General features: G+C 38.8%; 1 protein-coding gene across 1 annotated transcript in view; it reads left to right on the forward strand.

The window, feature by feature from the left end:
* Positions 1 to 26,309, forward strand: part of EFNB2 (ephrin B2) — a 44,062-nt gene extending 17,753 nt beyond the window's left edge. The window contains exons 2-5 of the mRNA XM_086880736.1: positions 4,973 to 5,256; positions 21,497 to 21,589; positions 22,345 to 22,458; positions 24,087 to 26,309. Coding sequence (XP_086736862.1) covers positions 4,973 to 5,256; positions 21,497 to 21,589; positions 22,345 to 22,458; positions 24,087 to 24,469 — 874 coding nt within the window. The 3' untranslated portion in view covers positions 24,470 to 26,309. The remainder of the gene's footprint in view (positions 1 to 4,972; positions 5,257 to 21,496; positions 21,590 to 22,344; positions 22,459 to 24,086) is intronic.

Consider the following 26,309-nt stretch of genomic DNA (forward strand, 5'->3'; position numbering starts at 1 on the left):
TTTAAGAAGCGTCTTGATTGTTCACATTTTTAGGATTATTTTTGTGACATTACTTTAAAGCTAACTGCCTACACCAATTAGTTTGGGTAAGTTATTAAAGCACAGAAATTTGGCACTGCCTCCCCAGCTAAATATACGAGCCTTGCATCAAGTACTAACATGCTTTCTAAAACAATATTTATTTTATAATTACTAGAATATAGTTAAAGCTAAGTGTGCATATATATTCATAGTATGTGTACATATATGCATGCGTATAGTTTTGCAAGTTGGAAAAACCCTGACAAAACACTTGGTTACATCACTCAGTACTAATTAACAAAATCTCTTAAGGATTTATTTCTCTAAGAATTTTTTCTGGTGCTAATTTTACCATTTCAGAAATTTCTGTGTACTAAGAAGTGGCAGAATATTCTCAGTGAATGAGAGTGTGGGCAGGTTAAGTTCTGCTTTTTTTTTTGAAAATTTGCTATTATGAGCTTAGGCAGGTTTGAGTGGTTATCATTAAGCAAAAGTCCTTTGTCATTTAATATGGTTGAATGTGCTAAGTTTCTCTAAACAATAAGTAGATTTTTAAGAAATTCATTGGAAATGAATATACCTTTTTTTTATATATATATAAAATTTCACAATCAAATTTAACTTCTTGAGGACTTTGACAAGTGAGGTTGCATTAGTGCCAGGAACTGCTGCTGAGACTTAAAGTAAGTGTGGTAGATAAAATCACTGAAGTGTTGGTGGTGTGACCGTTCCTCGTTTCTGTTCGTGTGTCATGTGACTTTTTGGTCAAGTACAGTAATTATTTTAAAAAGGTTTGGGAACTCTGCAAATTGTTGTTATTTGATGAGCTGCGTGACTGGTTGGACATGTGGGAGGGATTCACATCCTTTGGCTTTTGCACAGATGTCAAATGTCGCCCACAATACACCAGTTTTGGGCTGACAGTAAAAATGCCATCTGTATCGAAAAGTGCCAGACAGAAAGTGCATGAATTTCATCGTACAGCTTATATGGTACTTAATATACTTTTCTGTGCTTTCTCACAGCAGGCACCAGGATTATTTATTGTGAGCAGGATTTTTCAAATGCTTTAAGAGTCTCTCTGTATCTGACTGCTGACAGAAATGAGTTGGGAAGCTTGCTAAGCTTTTCTCTTAAGTTTCTCTTGGGGTACAGGGGCCTGTGTTGGTATTTAAGTTTTGCAGTAAATCATACTTAGAGCTGAAATGCAGAAAGCTAGAAGGCTTTTTATAGAAAGCAGTCACTATCCTGACTACTTGGAGAGCATGTCACTGTCCCAAGCCACCAGTGGATTGGTAACAGCCTCTACAGGATCAGTCGCTGGATTCTGAAAACACCTTGTTTCCTCTTTATTATATCTCTTTTGATGGGGAAAAAAACGGTTTCTAATTAGTTGAAGGCTCATTTTGATCAGATTTTTAAAGCCATTTTATTAACTTAATTATTATAGCCACCATCCTGCAAACATTTCATCAGTCTTGATGCTCCTTTGGAATACTTAAGGCAACATCAACACCTGCAGAAATGAAGACTCAGGATTAATCCTGATTTTTTTTTAACCTCCACCAAGGCTCCTTTCTTTGTTTTTTTGTTTTGTTTTGTTTTGTTTTTTTGGTGGTTTTTTTTGGTTTTTGTTTGTTTTGTTTTGTTTTTTGTTTTGTTTTGTTTTTCAAGTAGAAGCTCTTCAAAAGTAGGATCGTGAAACAGTAGTCTTAATCCTTCTGACATTTCATAAATAGCTTCAGAAAATGCTTAGTACCCAGCAAATGATTTATTTAAAGTCTTTATAAAAAGTACAGTAGCAAAAGTATTACACATATGCAGGGATAATAATCATGCCTACTACTAATCAGCCACTGTAAGTTTTGTGGTTGAACTGAAATGCATGAGGTGAAACTTTTTTATTATCTCCATCCATATTTGGGCTTTGTTGTTGTAAGAAAATAAGGAAAGTAAATTGGAAAAATATCTCTCCTAGCAAAGGTCATGATCAAAACTGCAAAGTGTGGAAAAAATTTCAATACAATCAAGTTTTCAGATTAATCCTTGCATTTTAAGCCTTTTTTCTTCCCTAATCCCATCAGCGTTAGATCCTACAAGTTCACACACACACAAGTGGAAGGAGATTTACTGAGTTTAGTTCTAAAACTGTACAGGCTTCAGAGTCATAGCAAGAATATTCCCTGCCATAAAGTCTAACAAGTGCATTGGTTTAAAGCTCTTGTAAAATATAGTTTTAAGTGTCTGTCAGGGACGGTTCTGTCATTTTATGGGACAATTCCTGGCTGAAACTAAGGCTCACAAGTGTGCCTTCTCTCCTGCAGTTGTTTCTGAGGATTGCCTGGCATACCATCTCTCAACCCATCCTGTTTGCGCTCAGTTTGCATGGAGAACATATACTGTGGCTGTTTCATGTATACACGCAAAGTCTAAAATTAGAATCAGTGGTTTTTGTTTCTCAGGGCAGCTTTTAGGTTATATTATTGATAATGATGGACAGGAACATTTATCTAACCTTACAAATTTCCTATTTGTTATATATGGGAATCTAAATTGATTAATTTACAAGCAAAGGTTCAGTCATTTGAATTCTCATGTTTCCTATTACACAGTCCTGTTATGTGAAGAAGAATTGCTGGCAAGAAGAAGTATTTGCAGCAGTGGGATCGTACAGTGACCAGCCTTTGTCCTGGCATGCAGATGGGGGAATATGAGTGATTGTCATCTTCCTAATACAGCAGTGCTGCGCAGGAGCAAAGTTAAAATGGGGCTGTGGTCAGACAAGGTAGTAAAGTCAGTCACAGGTGACGCAGGTTGGTTTGGAAACTCCGTCCCTTTGCTTTTGCCTGGTCAGAGTTGATCTCCAAGGAGAGCCAAAATCAGAATACGTTCTGCTCCCTCGGGAATATTTGCTGGATGGGATCCTCCTCCCTGCCTTTTCTTCATAGCCTTGCAGAACTGGCCGCTCCCTCAGTCATAGGATCATGGAATCATTTAGGTTAGAACAGACCTGTAAGATCAAGTCCAGCTGTTCACTCAGCACTGCTGTGTTCAGCTCTAAACCACATCCCTGGGTGCCATATCTACACACACATCTGGTTGTCCTTCACCAGGCTGGTAACTCTGCAGATGCATTGCCCCCTTTCCATTTCAGCTTTCAGAAAGTGGTAGTCACTGCATTCCTTTGGCATGTCTGAAAACTGGAGGAGGAGGCGCAGCTTTGCCCCATCTCCAATCTCAGTTTGAACAGCCGTGGCCAAGCCCAGTTTCTGCAGTCTGGAAATTACGCTGCACAGCACAAAAGAGCACAGTGATTTATACATCAACAGTCGCTTTTCTTGCCATAACATTTCATTGTTCTAGTTCCCTAAATCTGTAATTACATGTCTTTGTCCTTCTACGTGCTGCTTCATAACAAATATAATTCTTACACTGGCTTTGTGAGTGAAAATAATCCTGCTCAATTAGCACAGATCATAAACTTGAATTGTGTGGAGCAAGCAGTTGTAAATGATGGATTTGAAATTTGGGGCGTTGCAACATCCTTTAATTTAGTGGGTTCTCCCCCACCAGTACAAAGGAGCTGGTGGCTCCTTTTGCCAAGCCAGAGGCTGGAGGTCATCGACGCCTACAGCTTTGTTCTGTGTGGGCCTTGATACTCTAATTTAAAGTTTCCAGGAAGGCTGCCTGTAAATAAGCTAGATTTACTACGTGTGCTGTGTAAGTATTAGCACTTGGAGAAGGGTGTTCATTAGGCAGGAATTGTTTCACTTGGTTTTTCAGGCTGATTCTCCATTAAAGAAGATCTTTGGAAAATGCTGGCAGGCAGGAAAAAGAGGAAAGAAAGTCGGTCTTTTAGGTCTGTGCATTGAGTGCATTGGTTGTGTTTCTGGCTGTTGTTCTAAAACATGCACTTCTTGGCCTTAATTGAAATAAATATGTCTTAATGGAGAGAGAAACAAACAAAGCTGCTGTGGCTTTTGTCCCTGTGAGAGCATGACTCTTCATTCTGTGGATGAATCAATACTATAATTATTTATATTTTTCTTCCATGAAAAAGTGATCATGTTTGCCTTTTAATTAATATGAGTAGGAAAGACAAAATACTATGTCCCACTGCAAATACTAAAGCTCACTGCCAGTTTAAGAAGTCTTCCCAAAAGCATGTTTTTCCCTAAAAGAAAAAAAGCATGAATATCTTTAACTGCTAGCACAAAGAAAAAAAGAGCGAAAATAATGACAGTAATGGTGGAATTTGTGAAGAGAAATCATTCTAGTGGAATGATCGCACTGTTTTGAATTTAAATGTTTTTCTCAGAAGCATGTGTGGTCCATGGATCAGGTAGATCTCTGTCCATTGCAGGTCTGTAGGCATGGTCCTGGATGAGTGACTGACTGATGTTCCTTTGTGTTACACTAGTAATGTCAGTCAGCATGTTTATATATTGTTAAAAGTGTAAGTTTTTCCTGTCCCACATGGCTATTCAAGGGGGTTGAAAGATTGTTTTTGTCATTCTCCCATGTCCAAAATTAGCAAAATATGTGCAAGGATAGTAGAAATATTAGCAAAACAAGAAAAACAGAATCACAGTTCACCAGGTATTGTATTAGCTGCTCTGCATGGCTAAATGCAGTGCAGGAAAAAGCAGTGCCTGACAGAGAGAGATATAAAATCTGCTAGAGTGCCCAAAACTGGGATAAGGACTAAAAGACTCAATCCGTCTATAATTTCCAAGATCAAAATAAACAACTTGTTGATACTGAATCAAGCCCAAACTATTAAGATTTTATTTGCTCAGTGTGACATTTTGGTTTTGGAAACTGTGTTAATTCCTGTCTGTTCACTGCAGTTGATACTTTTCTACACGAGATTTTATTAAGTGTCTCAAATTTTACCTTTTCTTCTCTTCCCCCATCTCCCCTCTTTTTTTTTTTTTTTCCTTCCTTTTAGATTCCTTCCCGGACAAGGATTGGTACTATATCCACAAATAGGAGACAAACTGGATATTATATGCCCAAAGGTGGACTCTAAAACTATTGGCCAGTATGAATATTATAAGGTCTACATGGTTGACAAAGACCAAGCAGATAGCTGTGCTATTAAAAAGGACAATACACCTCTACTTAACTGTGCCAAGCCAGATCAAGATGTTAAGTTTACCATCAAGTTTCAAGAGTTCAGTCCTAATCTCTGGGGCCTGGAATTTCAGAAGAACAAAGATTATTACGTCATATGTAAGTTCAAGCTTTCAGTTGTTCATTCTTTTAGATATAATTGTTGTTTATTTTGCATGCTGTCTTGTGTATTGTAAGCAAACTAAGAGGAATATGAATGGGTTTGTATATTTTTATCTGAAAATGATTTCTTGCCGGCATATTTTGAATATTGTTCCTGACTTCCAAAGGGTCTCTGTCTCTTTTTCCCTTGGTTTGTGTAAACCACGTTTGATTGTACTTCTATGCCTGTAAAAGGCTTTTTTTTTTTTTTGTGCACAGTTTTGTGTCCTATATGTGCATTAGAAGCTGTGTGCAGCTAAACTGTGACATGTTTCCTGCTCACCTGTTCATCAGCCCTGCTGATGTGCCGTGCTCTTGGTCTTGTCCTTTTTCCAGAAGCAGGAGTACAGTGACCCAGCTGTTCTCAGATGAGGCATCCTGTGTGACATGCCTAGCCATTGCTCCAGGTGGTTGGGGACTCTCACAGGAAGCATCTTTTGGCCACTTTGGTGCCAATTTTGTCAGTGTAGTTTCCTCACAAGGGTTACTGGTAAGGGCCTGTAGTTGGACATGCCTTTCTATGTCCATACAGTAACTAGGACAGTTCTTGGGTAAAATCTAGACTAGTCTGGTCTTGAATTTTATCCTTTTTCATGGTCCTGGCTTGCAAAACAAGTGGCACAGGCCTCTGTGCATCAGTACAAACTTTGTATGAGTCTGATCAGGGATTTATGGCCAAAAGCAAGTCTGGAGGTAGCCACTGTGTTCAGTGATTCAAATTACTTATGATGTGTAAAGTTAATGATGTGAATCAGGACTTAGCATAAGCAGAGACCTCAGCAGTATAACAACAATTTACATTAGTTTAGGTTTTGTCATTGTAATATTATGCCCTGTGGATCTCATTTTGCCCCATGGGCACTTCTGAAGTCTTGAGCAAGTATCCGCAGTTATTAGGTGGTGGAACAAATTCTGCAAATACCTGGCTTTTCTGCAGTTAAAAGGAAGTTAGATACCTGTGTGTCATATTTCACAGAATCATAGAAAAATTTGGGTTGGAAGGGAGCTTTAAAGTTCTTCTATTCCAAGACCCGTTCAGTGTGCTGGGACATCTTTAACTAGATCAGGTTGCTCAGAGCTCTGTTCCCAGGTACAGAGCATCTACCACCAAACATCTACCACCCCTCTAGGCATCAGGTTCCAGTGTTCCACAACACTCACTGTAAAACATTCATTCACTATACCTGGTCTAAATCTGTCCTCTTTAAGACCATTAACCCATGTTCTGTCACAACAGGTCCTGCTAAAAGATTAGTCCCCAAACATGTTTCTGACACCTCTTGAAAACTGGAGGATTTGATAACTGTTTTATGTAATGTCTGCCAGTGTAATTATTTCTTAATTTCTGATTTAAAAATATTGGCAGTTTTAAAAGTGCTCTGATCAAGTACTTTTGAAATGGAAATGGAAATTAATTCAATATAAATTAATGCTCGCTTCCCAGTTATATCTGTAATTGTACATGTTAATGTATAAAACGAGGTTGTATGTCACAGAAGCTTAAGTAAGAATTCACTGCATTAATATTAATTACTAGTTTTAGAAATTACTAAGTAAGAGTTACAGGAGATACAAACAACCATTTTTTTGGTTTTAAATATCGCTTAGTACAGGCACTTGCTCTGTTTATCTGAGGAGTGTATAAAAATATGATCCCACTTAAACAATATTAACTTTGACAAACTTTCCACTGAAATCCAGTGAGATATTTACCAGGGTGAAAGCAGCAAAATTACATGTTGAGAGATAGTTATGTGTAACTCCAGTGAAAATGTGTAGCATAAAAATGACCATGCTCAAATATTTGGTTTAAATGAGGAAATGTGCTCATTATTTAGTGCTGCTTTTAAAAACATCCACAGAAGACCAACTGTAGTGGAACAAATGGCACTCTTACAATTATTACCTGAAAATTATGGGCACAAATGGAGCTTTCTGATGCACTGTCAGTTCTGTCATATCTATGTCATGGATTTACCCAGAGAATTATTAAGTACGTCTCATTTTCATTAGTTTTGTATAATTATTTCATTATAGCAATAAGACATAATAGACATTGCATTTCCTGGAAGATTACAGCATAACTTGGTTGAAAGAACTTACTCAGCCTTCAGTCTAATTCCTCAAAAATCACACTGGCCTAGCAGTAATACTGGAGTGCCTCAGGGTATTACTTTTCCTCCTCATTGTGGCATAAACAAATGGCTAACCTATCACTCTGTTCCTAGCGTACTGACTGAGCTTCTGCAAGGGTACCCATGTACGTTTTAATAGGCTGGACAGAAAAGCACCCCACCCTTGAAAACCCATCCATTCTGAAGCTAAAACCCGCACTTTCCTGTCGTTCAAGGAGAAAACAATAAACTCAGTGATGTTGGTCTCAGAAGCGCTAAGAGGCGTAGAAAACTAGGCCAGTGCTCAGCTAGGACACCATTTTAAAGAGTACTAGGGCTAGACGGGATTTTAATAGTTTGTATTCAAAAGCTCATGACACAGCCTTGTCAGTGCAAGTTCTGGTAGCTGGGACATTTGCTGTCATTTTTATAAGCAATAAAATGCCTCTTAGTCATGTATGCAAACCAGGCTTTAAATTGTTTGCATACATTGCTATTCACAGACCTGTAATTTTTTCTTTTCCTTCCGTCCATCCATCTGTCCGTCTGTTTTGCCTTGCTTGCTTTGTTGGGTTTTTTGAGGGGTGGAAAAGCTGTGAAATGAAGGCAATGATGCGTTTCATGTGCCAGCTTTTGATTTTGAGGTATTTTAGGATCTTGCATTCCCTCAACTAAGTGGCATCAAACAAACCTAATGCAAGAGCTCACTGAGCTCAGCATCTTTGCAGTGCTTGCTGTGGCTGTGCCTACAACCTAATCTCACGCTGTTTATGCTGGCAGGCTGTTGTCAGCCCTTTAAATGTTTTGTGCATTGTCATATACATTTATCATCTTGCCATTATTTGAAAACAGAGTTTGTTTTTCTAAGGTAATAGTATGTGGTTTGTGGAACTGTATTAAACAGTAAAATCTCTATTCATATTAGGGGGTTAGTCATTTTGGGATGAGGAATTGCAACACAGGATGAAGCAGCTTCCTGAGCCCTTTAGAGAGATGTGATTGCACAGGAATTCTTTAAGCTGTAATTTTTATATCATCCAGATGTATTCATGATAGGTATAGCAGAAGGAGATCTTTTCTATTCAGTGATTCTCTAAGCCTAAGCATATAAAATCTTCTCATTTCACAATTCCTAATTCTTTAAAAAGTAGAAGTGTGGGTAAGTTTCTCATATCTGTTTTCATGTTTAGTGGCACTTTAGTAAATAAAAAAAAAAAAAAAAAAAAAGCTAATCCATTTCTTGGCAAGTTATTCCTCAGTATGACTATCAGTATCCAAAGAGTTAATTCTATGAACAGCAGCAGCAGTAATTGGAAAGACGATACTGAATGGTATTGTGAAAGTGAATAAATGATGTAACAGAATGTCCTTGCTTTTCTTTTCTTTGCTATCATCAATTTTTCGTTCCTGGGAAATGAATAGATTCATTTTCCTATAGTTACCTGATTTCTTTTCAGCCTAACTGGAGAAGGTCAAATGTACTTGATATCTCAGAAGTATTAATGTTTGATTATCCTAAAATATGTGACCATTTTGCTAACATACCATAAGTCTGTATGGAAATCCTTAATCAAATGCATAAAGGAAGATACCTCATGCCCAAAAACATAAATATCTATGTGAAAGGCAACTTTGGGCAGAAGGGTGTGAAGATTTGCAACTCTGATGTTTGCGTGAAAAGTCTTTCTATGTCTTTGCATGGTTAGGGAATAAAATATAATTTTCTGCTGTTGTGAGTTGCTCAGAGCAAGCAATGAGTATATTCTCAATACTGAGCAGATACTCAGTGCTTGATCTGGAGGTGCTTGGGTCATGGTGTCACTGCTTCAGTACCTCTCTCAGATGCAGATTCTTCTTGTTTGAGAGGGAGATGCATTAGCATAGTTCAAGTGCATTTCATATACCAAAGATGTTTACAGGAATCATCCTGAACCCTTCCCGGTAAACTTGGCCTTCAGTCAGAGGGCCTAGAGAGCCTGATAATGCTGGGTTTGTGCTGAGGGAGCTCCAGGGGGAGCCTGAGGGAAGCTCTGCCGGAGGGAAGTGAGCAGTGGCAGAGGGAAGGGAGCAGTGCTGCCTGCCTCCAAGCCACACCATCAAGCTCCTTAGGTAGTTTGGCCAAGCAAGCGCATATTTCACACCATCCCTTCTTTTGCATAAGTGGAGTTTATGGGCTGACATCATCAACATTAAAAAATAAGTCACCTGCAATGAAATCTTCACCTGTTCCAAATTTGTAATAGAGTGACTTGGGACTTGGGGAAGCCCCTTCCCTACAGAATGGTTCTCTGAAAGATTCTATATAAGGCTTACTCTGCCTGGACCTCATTAGCCAAGCTTGCCGAGCTAATGATGCTCATTGGCTTTGACGTTGGCAAAATTGAATATGCAGCTTTCCTTAAATGTTTTTTTGTCAACTTTTTTCAAATGACCCACTTACATAATTGGCTTCTGGCTTAAATTAAAAAAACATATATTTATATATATTTGATCCCTGACTGATTTAAAGGTTTATACTGGCTAGTAGCACTATATTTTGGATAACTGCTTTAATAGTACTGTGGCTTTTAAAATCAAAACAGTCATTCTGAAACTTTAACATTAGCTGTGTTTGAAAAAAAATCACAAGGCTTTTTATGTTTTCACTTTGTCATTCTGTTACAATTAAAGGGCAATAACTGTCTGAGGAAGAACATATTAAAGGACAATATAGATTGTGCCCTGAAATATGGCCCAGCTGGGAAGAATAAATCTCTTTGCATGGCCAAATAGATTTACATTAAAATGTTATTTTAGTATTCTGACCAGTTTAAGCGCTGGCTAATCTGTCTGGCTGGGCATTCTGAAAACGTTCTGAGGCAGATTTCAGCCTTCAGCCCCCTGTAACCTCTGAATCACCTAGTGAAAGCTGCCCAAAAGGAAGCAGTAAACAGGTTTTCCTTTGTTAATGCCAAACTAGCCAAAATGGGAACAAATACTGTATCAGAAATTAAATTCCTTTAGTTTTGCAACAGACATTTTTCCTGCTTTCCGTTAAAGACTCTGTGGTCCAGAAATCTACTTGTTTGGGTTTTTGTTTTGTGGTGGTGGTGATGGTGTTAATGAAAGCCAGTGTGATAATAGTCACTCTGATTCCATTTGTACAAAGATCACTTTTTTTTCTTTCCTTTCTCCTCCTCCTCCTTCCTCAGAAAATTAGATAAATAATTTCTCCTCGGTGTAAAATGATATCCAGAGGTCAATCTTTGACTTTGCTGAAGAGTCTTTTAAGGGATGTATCAGCAATACCACTTAGCTCTTGTTGAATGAAATATAAATACAGCTTATACAAATAATATTATTAGAGAGAAAAATCACTGTCTGTGCAGCTTCAGATTTCTAAGAGAGTCTAAGACCTGAAGGATTAATGGAGTCATGGTCCTTTGGGGTTTTGTCCCAGACCACACAGGTCTTGTAAGAGAATAAGGCTATTTTATATTGATGGACTTTTGTTCATATTCTGTGCCATTACCTAGGCAATACCAATCGTTTATCTCTTTTAAAGTAGACAGAGATGGTTCAGCAGGAAATCTGTTATTATGTCTCTATTCCTAAGGGAAGGAAATGAAAGATAGGAATGCTCAGTTTGTTAATTGATGGCATGTTGTGAAAAAAATACAATTATACTCCCCCACACCCCCGCAAGTATTCCAAATAGATACAGAATCACATGAAAATGAAGAATAATTGTTCAGACTGGAAGAAAAAATTATTCAGGAAAAACTCATTAATTGAAAAGGTTTTAAAATTTCATAGGAAGCTCCTTAATAGTTTTAGTCACTAGTTTTATATCTCACTTTCACAGTTCCTCAGAAAGAGTTTATAAATATGGGAAATATAATACGTTCACAAAGAAAGATACAGTATTCTCCCTTAGAAGTCTTTATGGATGCAGTATTTATAGTGCTTTGCAGAAAAAAGCTTAAACCCTGATCTTCACAAAATGTGTATGTTCTTAGATTTGCATAAACATCTTCAGCAGGACTACATATAGAAGAACGCTCTGAGTATGTTATCCTTTATATTCAGGATATGAGTAACTGTTTAAGTCAAGGGGGTGTGTATTGGAAGGACATGCCTTTCTATGAGGAAAGCATGAAGAAAGTATCTGTCTAAACTAAAACTTGAGAGTGCACACTGAAATACATTTTACTTCTATTTTGTACCTAAGTTCGGTGGTGATCATTTAGCTCATCAAGTGGGATGAGTAGTCTTTATACAGTTGCTTGTATCATATGTGTTACATATTGCAGTATTTTAAGTCCTGAAATAAAAGATGAGGAGCTGCATTAGGATTTATAAAGACTTTAATGAAACACATTTTAAAGGCCTGAAATTGTTTGCCTCATTAAAGTCTTTATGTAGCTGGAATGGAGGGAAATGTACTTTTGTCTGAGAGCTGCATTAGCTAAAACAAAAAGCTGGAATGGTTGAACACCAGGGTTAAATGTCAGTTTGGATTTTCTTTTCTGACTTCAGTCAATCCTGGAAACCTTGGATGAAGAATATTTCAGGATTTATTTCTGATAAATCAGACTACAAAACTAAGCCCTAATGGGCAGTCTTCCAGTTTCTTTTTTTCAGTCCCAAGGAAACCATGCAAACATTTCTGGAAGTAAAAGCAGGATTAGGCTTAAGGTAGTCTTAGCTGTTCTTGGAGAGGAGTCCATACTAAGCTGATAAGGCTGGTTTTTAAAAGAATATTCAGATCTTCATTAGCATGATTTATCTGTTTTCTGTTTGATAGATGAAGACAGCAAAAATTACTAAACCACAGCAGCAGAGCAGTCCTTATGTGCTCACTGGGCTGCTGTGAGAGAAGCTGAGTTCTGAATCCAAATCCTGCCAGGACAACTTAAAATTATTTGTTTTTCAAGCACATAAATGTATTAGACCACAACAGCCCAGCTTATTGCAGAATTCCAGAAGGGATTGTTTTGGATGGCACCTCTGGGGCTCATCTAGTCCCCTGCTCAAACCTTTGCTGAGCCTGAAGCAAGTTGCCCAGACCCATGTCCAGCTGAATTTTGAGTATCCCTGAGGATACAGCCCTGCCTCCTATGCAGGTGCTCCAGTTCCTTCATCATCTCCGTGAGCATTTTCTGCACTCGTTCCTGTAAGTCCACGTCTGTCTTGTGTTGAGGAGCCTGTGACTGCACCCAGCACTGCCTGTGTGGCCTCACCAGTTCAGGGTGGTGTGGAAGGATCGCCTCCCCAAACCGGCTGCCACTGCTCTGACAGATCGAGTGCAAGAGCTGTTCACCTCCTTTGCTGCCTCAGAGTCAGCTTAGTGTCCACCAGGACCGTCAGGGCTTTTTTGCAGAGCTGCTTTCCATGTGTTTGGCCCCAGCCTGTGCTAAAAGTTGATTCCACATATGCCATCCAGAGGCTGCCACAGCAGGTTTGGTAGCAGAATCGAGGCATTAACAAAACAATTTCCATTGCAACAGGGAAAAAAAAAAAGAATCCAAACAACTAAATAATGTCATATTTTTAAAATCGCAGTGAGTTTTTTAAAACTCTATGAACATAAGTATTAAAAGTATCAGTTCACCTGTCTAGTTGTGACTTTTCAAAATTCCAAACACTGGCAGAATTAACATAACCCTCTGGAGTTTGTTAAAACAAACCAAGATGTGCCTATGTGATAATTTCTGAAGAAGCTAAACCTCTTAATTTCTTAATGGCTCGTATTTGAACAGGAGGTCCTGTAGAGCCGTGGAAATTCAGATCGCTTTATTTCTGCAATGTTCCCTCATTAAGGTTTACTTTGTGGGTATTTTACAGCTCTAAACACAAACATAAGCATACTGCAGTCAAAACAGTGCTTAACTTCTGATCATCTTTGCCAAGTGTATAGTCATCCAATAGTATCATAATTGATCTCAGTACTAAGGTGCCAAACTTTGTGCTGCTGAAGGATAGTTAGATGATGTAAATAGCTTTTTGTGTTTTGCAATAAAGCACACTTTTGTTGTGCTACATGTAAAAGCAGGAGATGAAGGTATTCTTTTATTGAAGCAAACATGTGGAAAATTGCTCTAGATTGTTATAGTACAGAGCATCTCCCCTGAAAGGAATGAGGTTCATCTACAGGGCAAAGTCTCACTGTGGCACTTTATTGGGGTTACTCCTAGAGTCTGTGTGGTCAAAGCAAATAACATCATGTCCATCTAAACTGTTATAACCATGAGACTGGCACATTTTCTCATCTATAGTGTTATATTCTAAACTGTCACTAGGCATTAACTCAGTCACTGGTGAAGTCCTACCACCTAGAGATGAACTCTGCCTCAAAATGATGTTTTCCACTTCAGTGCTACTCGTATAGCAATTACTGGGTCATTAATATCATTGCATGCAATTAGTGACAGTAGAATGAGCAAGAGGTTTGTTATTTATTTAATATGAACTTTCACTATAACCCTTTCTTATCCTAGTGCCACAGACAAAAACCAGAGATTTTCAAGGCAGGTGAACATCCTTGTAGAGTGAAGCTGAATTTGTATGATACAGAAGGACGTTCCTCATTTGATGTTAAAGCTTCTGCTTTTGTTTCTAGCAAGCCTTCATGTCATTAGCAGCAATCAGTGTAACTTGAATGCTAGCTAATTCTATTAGTTCTGTTCAGCTGAACTGTTAAGCAAAGCTTGCTGTGGTAGAGGGAGACACTTCTTCCCATCCATCAGAGGCTTTTGCATGCTGGGAGAGAGGATAAATTTGTGTAAAATACCTGTTTGTGAATGGTGAAGTCAACTAACTAGTAATCTGTTTTAGATGCATACTTTTGGGTATACACTAAATACATCATAATTAGTGGGCTTACATCTGCCACAGTTACTTCAGCACTCACAAATATATAATTTGTTTATGTAAACTAGAAGCAACCATGTGTGCAGTGGATCATTATCTGACAACATTTCTCAGAGTACGTGAAATATAGAACTGAAATTCTTTTAGAAATGCTTAACTGTAATGAAAGACTCTCGTTCACAGTGATACAGTATTGAGATGCTTTTCTGGTTTGTTTTTATATAATCTCAAAATCACTCCCAGGGAATTTTGTAAAGGGGCACTGCACTTGACAGCAGTGAAGCGAGTAGGATTTTGTTGTGGGTGGGTGGAACCTGTGACCTTCAGTAATGGATAATAATTCAGCAAATAGTTTTCTGTTCAGTACACTTCAGCTGTGGTATTCCTTAACCCAGTGAGAAAGTGGTGGTGTTTTTAAAATGATAGGCAGTGATAACTAGTCAGAATTCACAGCTTTTTTGATACTTTCCAGCTCTCTCACTGTCTCTTTTTCCCTTTGTGGAAGAACTTTGTTGACATAAACAACTCTTTTTTTTTTTTTCTTTTTTTTTTTTTTTTTTTACCACGTATATTTTTCTTACTTGGTGCCATGCCTCCCTGGCATTAATAAAATCATTCTGAATGTAGGAAACCTTACAACTCTCTCCATGTCTTGTGCTGTTGGATGACATGAGATGTGGGAAGGAGAGTCTGTAGATTTCCAGAGATGTCCCTGGAATCATACAGCTGGAATATTCCAAAGTATATTTACAGTACAAAACTGATTGGCTCTGTCTTGATTGTGTCTTCCACATTGCACCCTCAAAAAAAACATTGAAACAGTAATAGAATCTGTCCCTCTCTTAACATACAACAAGTGGAGACTTTTATGGGGAATTATATAAATACACCCTTGTATCAAGAGTCCCATCTAAGTACTGCAAGTCACGCTATTCACAGTTGGACAAGATACATTTTAGAGCAGTGGTTAGGAAAGTGAATTACAAAATTTCACTGCAGAGCCTTTGCTTCTTCCTGGCAAAAAGAGGCCAGTTCTTTATTTTACTTTATTTTGTTCTGGTTTTAGCTTGACTGGAGAGGGCATTGCTGCTTACTTGTTGTAGAGAATACAATTTATGCATCCTGTTTATATATAAATCCTGAGAAATGCAGCGTAGGACTTAATTTAAAAAACAAAAATGCAAAATGAAAAAGAAGAATAGAGAATTCTTGTCCTTTTCCTCTCATTGAAGTTCTGCCTCACATGTGCATAGAGGGGGAAAAAAAGGTTGGCACCAGGGGCATTTATTAATACTCTGTGAGTCTTAATTTAAGGAAAAAATCTGAATTTGAAACAATGTGTGGAATAAGGTAGAATGAGAGGTTTTTTTAATGGTGTTTACATGGAGAAACTGAAAATTCTGCTGCCACCTTGACTTTGCAAGTAGAGCAAATAAAAAAACAGACATTAGAAAAGAGCAAAACTATTGGTAAGCTGCCTTTATACATTTTTCTTTATAGACTTGGTGTCTTAAATTATATTGAGCAAATTCAGCAGGTTGTTTGGGGTTTTTTAGGATCATTTCTTTGTCTCTAAAAGATCAGTAGAAAGTTTTGATTTTATTGTCTGTTGATTAAAAACACAGTCAACACATTGGACTCCATTCACCACTCAACTCCATTCACCTATTCATAATGCATTTACATTTTAGTACTTACAGGCCAGGTTTGAGACTGCTGACAGTTACATTTCAGAAGACAATTTAATTTTTTTTTAAAAATCTAAGGTTTCAGTGTCAATCTTATATTTTGGCACTACAAGAAAAGGGAAACCGTTAGTTGCTAGTATTTGAAATTAGCGTATTTCTCTTCTCTCTAAGCATTCTTCAGCTAACCCAGAATAATGTGTGCCAAACTACCTGTTCTTTAGTGAAAAGCCTGAACAATTTTTGTTGTTGTTGTTGTTGTTTCAGATCTCCATGCAGATCTGGCATTGTTACTGGGGGGCAGAATTTAATTTCATTTAATTAAAACACTCTATTATCTTAGCTATCTTGTTCTTTCATCCACGGCTAGTTTGGAAACAACCTCCCTGTTGTGATCAGTGATTTGTGGTTTTGCAGTGTGTGATTTCTGGTGTTCTTAAACCACTCCCATAAATTATCTATATTTATGAAAAAGGAGAATTATTTATTCAGTGCTTTACTAAGAGGATCCTTAAAAGGACCAAAAGCAGATGAAAGCAGTCAGAACACAATGATGCCTGGCCAAAATAGTGTTCTATTACTTGATAAAATAAAAAACTCTCAAAAACATCACATGTACTTAGTAATCCTGAGAGTGAGTGCATGTGAGATCGAGTGCAGCTTTGCTTTAAGAATTACTTCTTACTACTGTTGCATATAAAGCTTATGTGCATTTTTGCTGCTGGTTTTTTCATTCTGTTTCTAAGCACAGCAGGGGAGAAGTGGAAATGGGTAGTGTTATTTGATTTTATTTTATTCTGATTTTAAGAAATCTATTTTCTGATGCAGTATTCAAGCAGTATTTAATGAACAAAAACTATGAAAATCACTACTATTGGATAGTACTGATCTTCCCCTAAAAAACCTGTAATTCTCAATTTGCTATTAACAGATCCACATCAGCAGGAATTAATTCTTCATGACCTCATCAATGATGTGTCCTCAGTATACTGCAAAATGATTTTTATTGTCCAGCACACTAAGGAGGGACAAAATCAATTTTGCCCTTGCCCATCAATTGATATCACTCATTCATTCCTGTAATCTGTGGTTTAAGGTCCATTTAGTTTTCACAGGAAAATTAAATACGATGATCATTGTTTCTCTCATCAGCTGTGTAGTCCATTTCGTGTTCAAGCTGTAGAAAGATGTGTTTTAAAGTTGTGTTGGTTCAAAGCATATGCCATTTGATTTGCAAATAGGTAATGTTTTTCATAATCCTAAAACATGAAACTGGGGGTAATAAGTGTAGCAGAATTAAAAGGCTGAGGTTTTTGTCTGTTAGTGTTTTAAGTAATTGTGATGGCATTTTTTCCATTTTGTAACATGTTTTTAGGAGTGAAGGAAGTTGAATTTTTGTGACTGTGCCTTCATTTCTAATCTCTTTGTGAATGAAAAGCTATATACAGGCACAAATCCAGCAGCTTAATTCTCCGTCTGATTAGAGCAATGTTACCAACCTGGTAGGCTGAAAACAGCCATGATCCATGCAGTGGCGTAGCCTCCTGGGAGGCAGAGTAATAACAATCAAATGAAGACATATTAAAATGTAATATTACTTCCTCTCCATGGGGACTGTATAAGAATCATAGCCAGGAACTATTCTTGTCAGCTGACTCTGCTATGCTCACTGACTCCCTGCCTCTGCATTTATGACTAATGCACTTTGTACAATAAACAGCACTTTGTGGAGTTTTAAAAGCAAATAAATGTAAAACATTATACATCGATTTACATGAGTTCCAGCCTTTTTTGTTTGTTTGTTTGTTTTGTTGGGAGTTTTGTTTGTTTCTATACAAATCATGTATTTCAAAGAGGGGGAAGGCAAATCAGAATGAAGTTCTTCAGTCTGAATAATTTAATTTCTCCCTTGTGTATGGAGGAGGATATGTTAAAGTAGTGTGTTATGAACCTGCAAATGTGTACTAGCTTCTCTAAAGTAAGTATGTATCAGCAAGACTCTTAACCATAATTTCATAACAGATAGGTGTTTTCTGAATGTTGAAAAGCTAAACTTGCATTCCTCATAAAATGGCAGCTGCTGTTGTATTCAAGGAATGCAGACAGTGTCTGATAAACTAATGTAAAAACGGCCTATAAGTTTTTACAATTTTGTTAGTAAGTCTTAAAATTAGTGGAGATTTTAGCACAGTCATACGTGTTTAGGTGTGGACAAACTGTTGAATAATTTAATGTCATTTTGACGGTCATTAATAGTTCTACAGCTGACACCAGTGGAGCAGGACAGGTCTCAGAAAATCAGAGGTGTTTAACCATCAAAAGATTTAAAAATATTTTCCTACCTGTTTAGGAACATTTCACTTACTTCTAGGTTCCTATGTATTGCTGTGTTAATACAAAGTGTGAAGTGTGGGATCCTGAGAACAGTAATACTAATGAGAAACTTCGTAATAATCATTAGTTATGTTTATTAATGGTAATACTTAAGTATTTAGTCTTCTTAGCAGTGTATGTATGGTAGCTCATCTAAGTAATTGACTTTAAAATACATCCATGTTTAGACTTAAATGTAATAAAACCTGTTCTTTTATATATATATGTATATAAGAATAAATTGGATGGAAGGTTTAAAATCTGATTATATAAACACACTGGAGGATAACACTTCCAAAACTCCTGTCGGGGCACTTCTTTTTTTCTTAAATATCTTTTCAGTGTGAGCACAGCTGCAGGTGCTGGGTCACTTTCCCCCAGAGGTGTGAGTGCAGTGGAGGAGCTAAAATGACAGTGGGTGTAATTTTCATTTGGAGATCAATACAGAAAGTCTGCAGCAAGTGTTTGAGGAATATTTTGTACTCTCTCCCTTGTTTGACTCCTGCACACTGCACTGTCAAGGGGCATTAGCAGTATGAAGCTGTGTTTTCTCTGCTGTCCCATATTACTTCTTTTTCTCAGTGCAGCTTTTCAAAGCTTAGAATGATGTGTTTAAAGCTACCCATTTTCTTCCTGGTACGCCAGGGATACGCAAGGTTGTATTTCGATAGTCTTAATGAATTTCGAAAAATAATTTCCTCTAGTGGCCTTGGGTAATTGTCAGTTTAATTACAGGGAAGGCTGAGAAGGAAACTTTGCTTTGTCACTGAAATACTTCTCTTTGAAAATTCCCTATTCCTCAGGACGTAGCAGTCTGTACTCTGAGCTACAACGTAGGCTTTCCTCAAATCCCTTGAAGAACTGTGGAAAAAGTGAATACTTCTGCAAATTCATTCATCTGACATCAAAGCTATGAAAGCATTCTTTTAGCAAGCAAGCGAGGCAGATTGTGCTGGCGTAGGCACACAACCAGACTCATTGTACATCTGGGTCTTCCCATTTGGAGACTGTATTTGAAGTAATTTTGCATTCTTTTTGCCATCTTACTTTCTTATTCTGTACTGAGGTCAGACTGCGTCCTCTGTATCCTATTGGGGCCTCCTGCTCTGTGGGTTAAGTGGATAGGCCTTTAAAGAATAAAAAAGGCATTGATGTTCAGAAGAAGCAGCATTCTATTCAATTAAAATCAAGTAGAAGGTGTTTAAGGAGATGTGATTCCCTTTGGCTCAATTTAAAAAAAAGAATCAAATAACAAAACCACAAGACAAAGTCAGTGTTTATTATTTGTACGTTCAGTCGGTGCTCAGCTTTGGTATTTCTATTTACTGCATTTTTTTCTCTGTGTCCTTGTGCTGGTACATTGGCAAATAGATCATAAAAAACACTTTCAGCAAAGACACATTTGATTTATGTCCAGGATGGGTTCTTGGTATTGATTTTTTTTTCCCCCTGGAAAAAAAAACAACAAAAGAAAACAAAACTATATGTCTCCATTATTTTCCGAACCTGGCAATGCAGTGGCACATTTCAGATCAGCTTTTATCTTAAATTACTCAATGTGCTCTTTTGTATTTTGAAAAGTCTTTTTTGCCATACAGCTATTGTCATGTTTTTACAGGGGGGAGGGAACAAGAGGAGGAACTGGGAGGGACCACGTATGAGGAGAAGGGAATTTTAGGAAAAGAAAGCACAGTTTGGGAAGTTTGTATGGTGGCTGTAATTCGAGTTGGTCACAAAAGAGTCAGAAGTGGAACAAAAACAAGAAGCAGATCAAAGGCTAGGAAGCAGGGTTCAGCAGTATGGGGTTTATATCTTTACGGCTAGAGAGAAGATTAGAGCAAGAAAAATACTGCCATGGGGGTAGGAAGACATTGTGAAGGAAAAAGGAAATATACATAGACTGCATTTGAAAGCAAATCCCCAAGGAAGGTGAAAGAGAAGGAGCAAGAATTAAAAACAAAGACCTGAAGAGTGTAAAGCCCACAAGCTGAAAGGAGAGGGGCAGAGGGAGGCATGTGCTGCTTAAGCAGCTCACCACCGCCACGGCAAGCAGCGAGCTCCTGACATCCCATTTTCCATTTGCTTTCTCCAGTCGGTGGCCCAGTGCTGCTGCCCGTGCACCCTCTCAAAAGTTCATTTTGGGCCTCAGATAAACGGCTCCAAGATATGACAGTGAAATTTCCATCCCCAGGGCAGCCAGGGTAGGAGAACCCCCGGTGCGTTCGTTCCCTGCACAGTGAATCCAGAGCCCACTGTTTGTGGTTGTGCCCTGCTCACGGTGCCTGCAGTGCCTGCAGTGGCTGCAGCCCAGGAGCTCCAAGCGTTTTCCAGCAGCTGTTTTGCAACCAACAGCTGGCTGGGGCGGCAGCGGCGCACCCTTGCACCGTGGTGATTCAGTGGTGTGGATTCTCCAGGGGAGGGGTGCTGTGCATTCACATCGCACGGCAGTGTCAGCCTGCGCCCGGATCGCGAGGCTCCAGCTGGCACCTAGATAAGCAAGAACAATGTCAACACGGGGGAAAGCACCCTGTTGTTTGTGTGAGCTAAGAGGTTTCCCTGGGAATAGAGCGCGTTCCCCTTTGCCACCCACCCCCGCAGAGGCTCCTCAATGCTGAGAAAAGTGAGATTGTACTCTAAAATATTAAATGGTTTTCCAATCAGTTCAGAATCTTAGCTTTCACCTGAGTCTTTTGTGTGCGTTCACTTCTTCCAGCAGGAGATTTGTAATAGGGGAAGCAGGTGTAACGTGGTGATTATAAAGATATTGTTGGGAGGGGGAAAATAAAGGGTGATTTTGCAGTGCTTTTCTCCTCTGAGCCTGCCAGAGCTTCCTTTTCAGCTGACTCTGTCACCTTTTTAGCAAGATGGTGTGTTTTTGTCCAAGTCAGTCAGTCAGTCAATTGTGCGTAGGAAAATAAAAGGCTACTGGGTAAATTTGAAACCTTGATAACACATTCCTTCATTTGTGTATATTGTACAGCTTACCAGTGTATTCATTCCTTTGGCTTTCAACATTTCACAACTTTCCATAGGTCAGCCTGAGCAACAAGAACAGGTCCTGGTAGATTGAAAGATCCCTGCTTTCAGACACTCATGTTCACATCACTTTGCCTGTTGATTTCCTGATTTTTATTTATTTTTATTTTTATTTATTTTTCTTTTATTTTTAATCAGCAACATCAAATGGGTCTTTGGAGGGCCTGGATAACCAGGAGGGAGGGGTGTGCCAGACAAAAACCATGAAGATCCTCATGAAAGTTGGACAAGGTAAAGACCATCTGCTGTTTCATGAAATGACTTTGATCGGTCTCAATGTCCTTTTTAGTTTTCAGGCTTCTATTAGCAATGTAGAGCAGAGAGCTAGTCGAGTCTAGTGTGGTCATTCCTCCCTTATAGTCTGAAAGCAAAGCCTATTTTCTCTTCCTCGGCTACTGACAGATTTCTGCAGAAGGAGGGTTAGTGTAACAAGATCTCTTCATTGGAGAGATCCCTAGAAGGAAAGGTCACCTGGGAGTAGTGTGTTTCAGTCATTTTTATTTTTATTTTAAAAACAAAAGCCACAACTCTGCTGCTCAGAATTATTTAAAATACATGAAAAGAGGGAAGCTAATATTTCTATAGTTTGCTTGTTATGAATTCTGATTACAGAGAGGTTTTTGTTCATTGTCTCTTTTCACATATAGATAACCTATTGTGCAGGAAGAAAGAATTATTCTTCCAAGTAGAAGTTGGTTTAGTAGTCAATCAACTTCCTCAGTTAAACTGAAATGTCATCTGCAAAGCTTTTCTTGCCAATTACAGGAGACCCTATAGTTTCTGCAGATGGCCTCACAATTTAAACTTGAAATAACTAATATAACCATTTTGCTTTAAAAGGAAAATTACGTTCTTATATCTCCCAGTCCTTTGCATAAAGGTTCTTCTGTTAAGCCATTTGTGTCTCACGAGGTACCCAGAGCCAGCTTGTACGGCTCCGTACTGTCAAGTGCCAAAGCTGCATGAGTCGTCTTTCTCTCCCCCAGCTCCCAACTCGGCAGGGCAGCCCCGGCACACGGATCCCACCAAGCGCCCCGAGCAGGAAGCTGGCACCAACGGGAAGAGTTCCACCACCAGCCCCTTTGTGAAGGACCACTCAGGTAGGTGTGGTATGACTTTGCCCTGGAACGTCTTCTCCTCCTTTGTCCCCAAATGTGTTTTATTTTGCCATTAACGTGCCAGGAAAGCAAATGTTTTCATCGTGAGATTAAGCAAAAGCCAGTTTTGATTGCTCTGGTGGATAGTGTGTGGGAGCTACAAGTTTTTGTAACAGCTGCTCTCTCCCCTCTGCCACTCTGCTGTAGAAGTTAATTACGTCTTGTGGCAGTGTCTCTCACTTACAGGAAAATTTTTGGATAGGACATTTGCTAAGCAGCTTTACAGTGGTCAGCGCTGCCTTACATTTAGTACTCTGGCAGATGAACGACTCTCTTTCTCTTCCCGCATAATACATTATCAAGTTGTTCTCGACAGCCATTTATAAAGTTTATTTCAAGGCATCTATAATTAATGTTATTATCTTTTAGCTGACCATATAAAGTCTATAGACATGTATGGCTGGTCTTTTGCTAAACGTAAAGTTTTGGGGTTTTGTTTTTTTTTCTAATAATTAGCTAAACAAAATAAATAGATGATTCCAAACAAATATCTTCAGGATGCATTTCACTCACAGGATGAACAAGAGAAAACCTGACTTTTAAGACTCAAGCTGTCCAGAGGAGTGTTCAGTCGTTAGTAATGCTACAAAGCAAACCTTTGCTGACGGGTGATTTGGGTTTCCCAAAAAAGGCCACAAGATTTCCTTGCCAGCTCTGCCTTTAGTTACTGGCCTAATGAATCTTTGATATAGTGAGTGTCTTCAGCTGACCCCTGCAGAGACTTTGGTAGGAAAAGTTAACAATTATGTGTATGTAGTATCTAGTATGTAGTATGTAGTATGGAAAAATGGTACCATTTTTCCATTGTGAGTGAGCATTAAGAGAGGCAAATAGGTTCAAACTTAGAAGTGAAACGTGTCAAGCAAGCATTCATGTAATTTTAGTGACAAATGATATGATGGTGTGATGGGCAACAAATACTCAACAGGCTGTTCAGCACATGAGCTTCTCCTGACTACCAAATGCATAGTATTGTTTTCTTTTAAGTAAATGTAAGTTAATACTAACAGCCATGCCATAGCTGTTCTGCCTGTCTCCCATGCTGCCTTAAGCTCCTTAGTTTCATTTCCAAGCAAGAGGAGTCCATGTAAAGAGGCACTAAGGATGGTTTAACTTAAATCAATATGCGAAAGATAAAATAGCAGAGGGAGCAGTGTGGCACTGAACAGTACCAGTTGTTTTGAGAATTGTCATTTCCCTGTGTTATTTTCCCTTCCCGTCTGATCCCACCCCTCTCTTGTGCCTGGGGCTGGCCGGCATCTGTTAAAAGATGCCGTATGCATCAAAGGCTGCCTTGTCAGTGACAGTTCTCGCCGCTGATGGATGATGATGTATGAAACAGGGTGGTTTGGGAGCAACACAAAAGTGAGACCAACAGGCTCAAAGTCTTGTTTTATATTGATTGCTGACTTCGGCTGTTTGCATTTAGCTATCTAACAGGGTAATTGGTTTGTCAAAGTTTAGCTGTCAGTTAATTCTTCCAGTCTTGCTTACTCTACACATTTTTAAGCAACGTAAATGGGTCACAGGATGGCAATAACTTTTGTCTATTGTATTTCCGTTCTTTCCAGGATCTAGCACAGATGGCAGTAAGGCTGGGCATTCCAGTATACTGGGTTCAGAGGTGGCCTTATTTGCAGGGATTGCATCAGGGTGCATCATTTTCATCGTCATCATCATCACTTTGGTGGTTCTTTTGTTGAAGTACCGGAGAAGACACAGGAAGCATTCCCCGCAGCACACGACAACTCTATCACTTAGTACATTAGCCACCCCAAAACGCAGTGGCAACAACAATGGTTCTGAGCCCAGTGACATTATCATTCCTCTAAGGACTGCAGACAGTGTCTTTTGCCCCCACTATGAAAAGGTCAGCGGCGACTATGGACATCCGGTGTACATAGTTCAAGAGATGCCTCCTCAGAGTCCAGCAAACATTTATTACAAGGTCTGAGAAACACACAACCAGCTCTGTGGTACAGTTGAGTCGTAGAGGAAACTCACTGGTCAAATGCTTTCTGTTGGGGTTTGTGATGACGCCTTGTGCGCTAGCATTGACTTAAGCACAGGGGGGAGAAGGCGACAGCTCTTTCTCCAGGAACCGACGCGAGCTGGACAGCTTACCTAGTCTGTAGAATTCCTATCTCGGTGAATAAATGTTCACTAAAAGCTGGAAGACTTTTATGTAGAAGATGCCCATTCTGATTGCTGTACTCTTGTTACATTCATCATCCTCAAAGCCATGTGCTGTGGGCGTTCAGGCATGTACAAAAGCCAAGGGAAGATGGAGCAATCCGTGGATGTTAATAGCTCTAGGCATCCTGGGAAGGTGCTCTAGGATATATCAAGCTTGAAATGCAATCTTCTGACTTTTGTGTCTCTCTCAGTGTGTACTGGATTTGTCACACAGACCTTGGTGTCTAAGTAAGACTTGTTAAAGTTCTCTTGCTTTTTAGTCCGTCACTGTTCCATTTGTTTCTGTTACCCAGGGCTCTGCCATCCTTCACATAAGATTTCCTTTCACTCCACCTCCTGAATCACTAATGGAACATTAATGTTTGGAGATCCGCTCTCCATCCATCTGCTACAGCAGCCTCACTCGAATGGGTAATGCATTTATAAAAATTGTGTTTGATAGTACGGAGCCTTCCAGCCAAAAAGTTAGGCTGTCAACAAAGTCAAGAGCAGGACTGGGTGGTGGAGGGAAGGGCTGATTGAAGTTGCAATTGAATATTGCTGCCTCAAAAGTAGAAGCTGGGAAGGAAAAAAAAAAAATGCATTTAGGTAGCACAGCACTTTGGTATGCTAAGTTTTAAGAGGCAAGTAGGAGACACAATAACATGCGCAGTGGATTAAGGCTGCATTTGAAGGAATTCATGGTTATCAAATACCAGTGTGCAGAAAAAAAATAGTACCTTCAATACAGTAGAACAAAGGGGTATTGTTAGTAAGTGAACAAGCCTGGAGAAGACAAGACAATAGCAGGCCGCTGAGGATATATTAGGGCAGGGCTGTTGTGGTACTGGCAATAAAATACACAGCTTTGAAGCTGTAGCAAAAACATAGTCTGCTTTGGATGACTTTCAAGCAGACTCAGCTGCTATACTATCACATTATACTAAACACAGGGAAAGCATTTAAGAAAACAACAGAGAGCCAAGTGACCAAGATGAATATAAGCCAATGGGTCTAATGAGCTATAATTCTATCACTGATAAAGTTGTGGGGGAGAAAAAAACAACAACAGAACAACAAACCACAAAACCTTGCTCATCTCTAAAAGTAAGGCAGAATTTCTTTGTGACTGACCCTTTTGGCACTTTGGCTTATTGTAGTGCTGTCCCTGCACAGTGAGTGTAGGTACTGACTGACACAGCAGTTCATTGGTGCTCTGTTGCAAAGTTAAAGCACATATGGCAAACCTCTGGCAGTCTGTAGGAGTAAAATAAATTATGACACTGAGATGGAGAAGGAAACTATGTCTTATTTATAATAGGTGTATAGAACACAAGGGATATAAAGTGAGAGTTTTTCTTTTGTTCATTCTTTCTTACTTTGGTTTGGTTTTTTTTACTAATATATATTTTGAGATTGCACAGAATCTACACCAGAAGATGTGAAATTCATTTGCGGCAATTACATAGTCTTAACTTGTCATCATTTTACATATGTGTGTGTGTGTCTATGTATATACACACATATATAAGTCTATATATGCATATGTATCTATATATATGTATGCATATGTGCACTTTTTTTTTTTAAAAAATAAAATACTTCTGGAAAAAAAAAAA

The sequence above is a fragment of the Cyanistes caeruleus genome, chromosome 3 (genome assembly GCF_971803275.1).
Source record: "Cyanistes caeruleus chromosome 3, bCyaCae1.hap1.1, whole genome shotgun sequence".
Lineage (NCBI taxonomy): Eukaryota > Metazoa > Chordata > Aves > Passeriformes > Paridae > Cyanistes > Cyanistes caeruleus.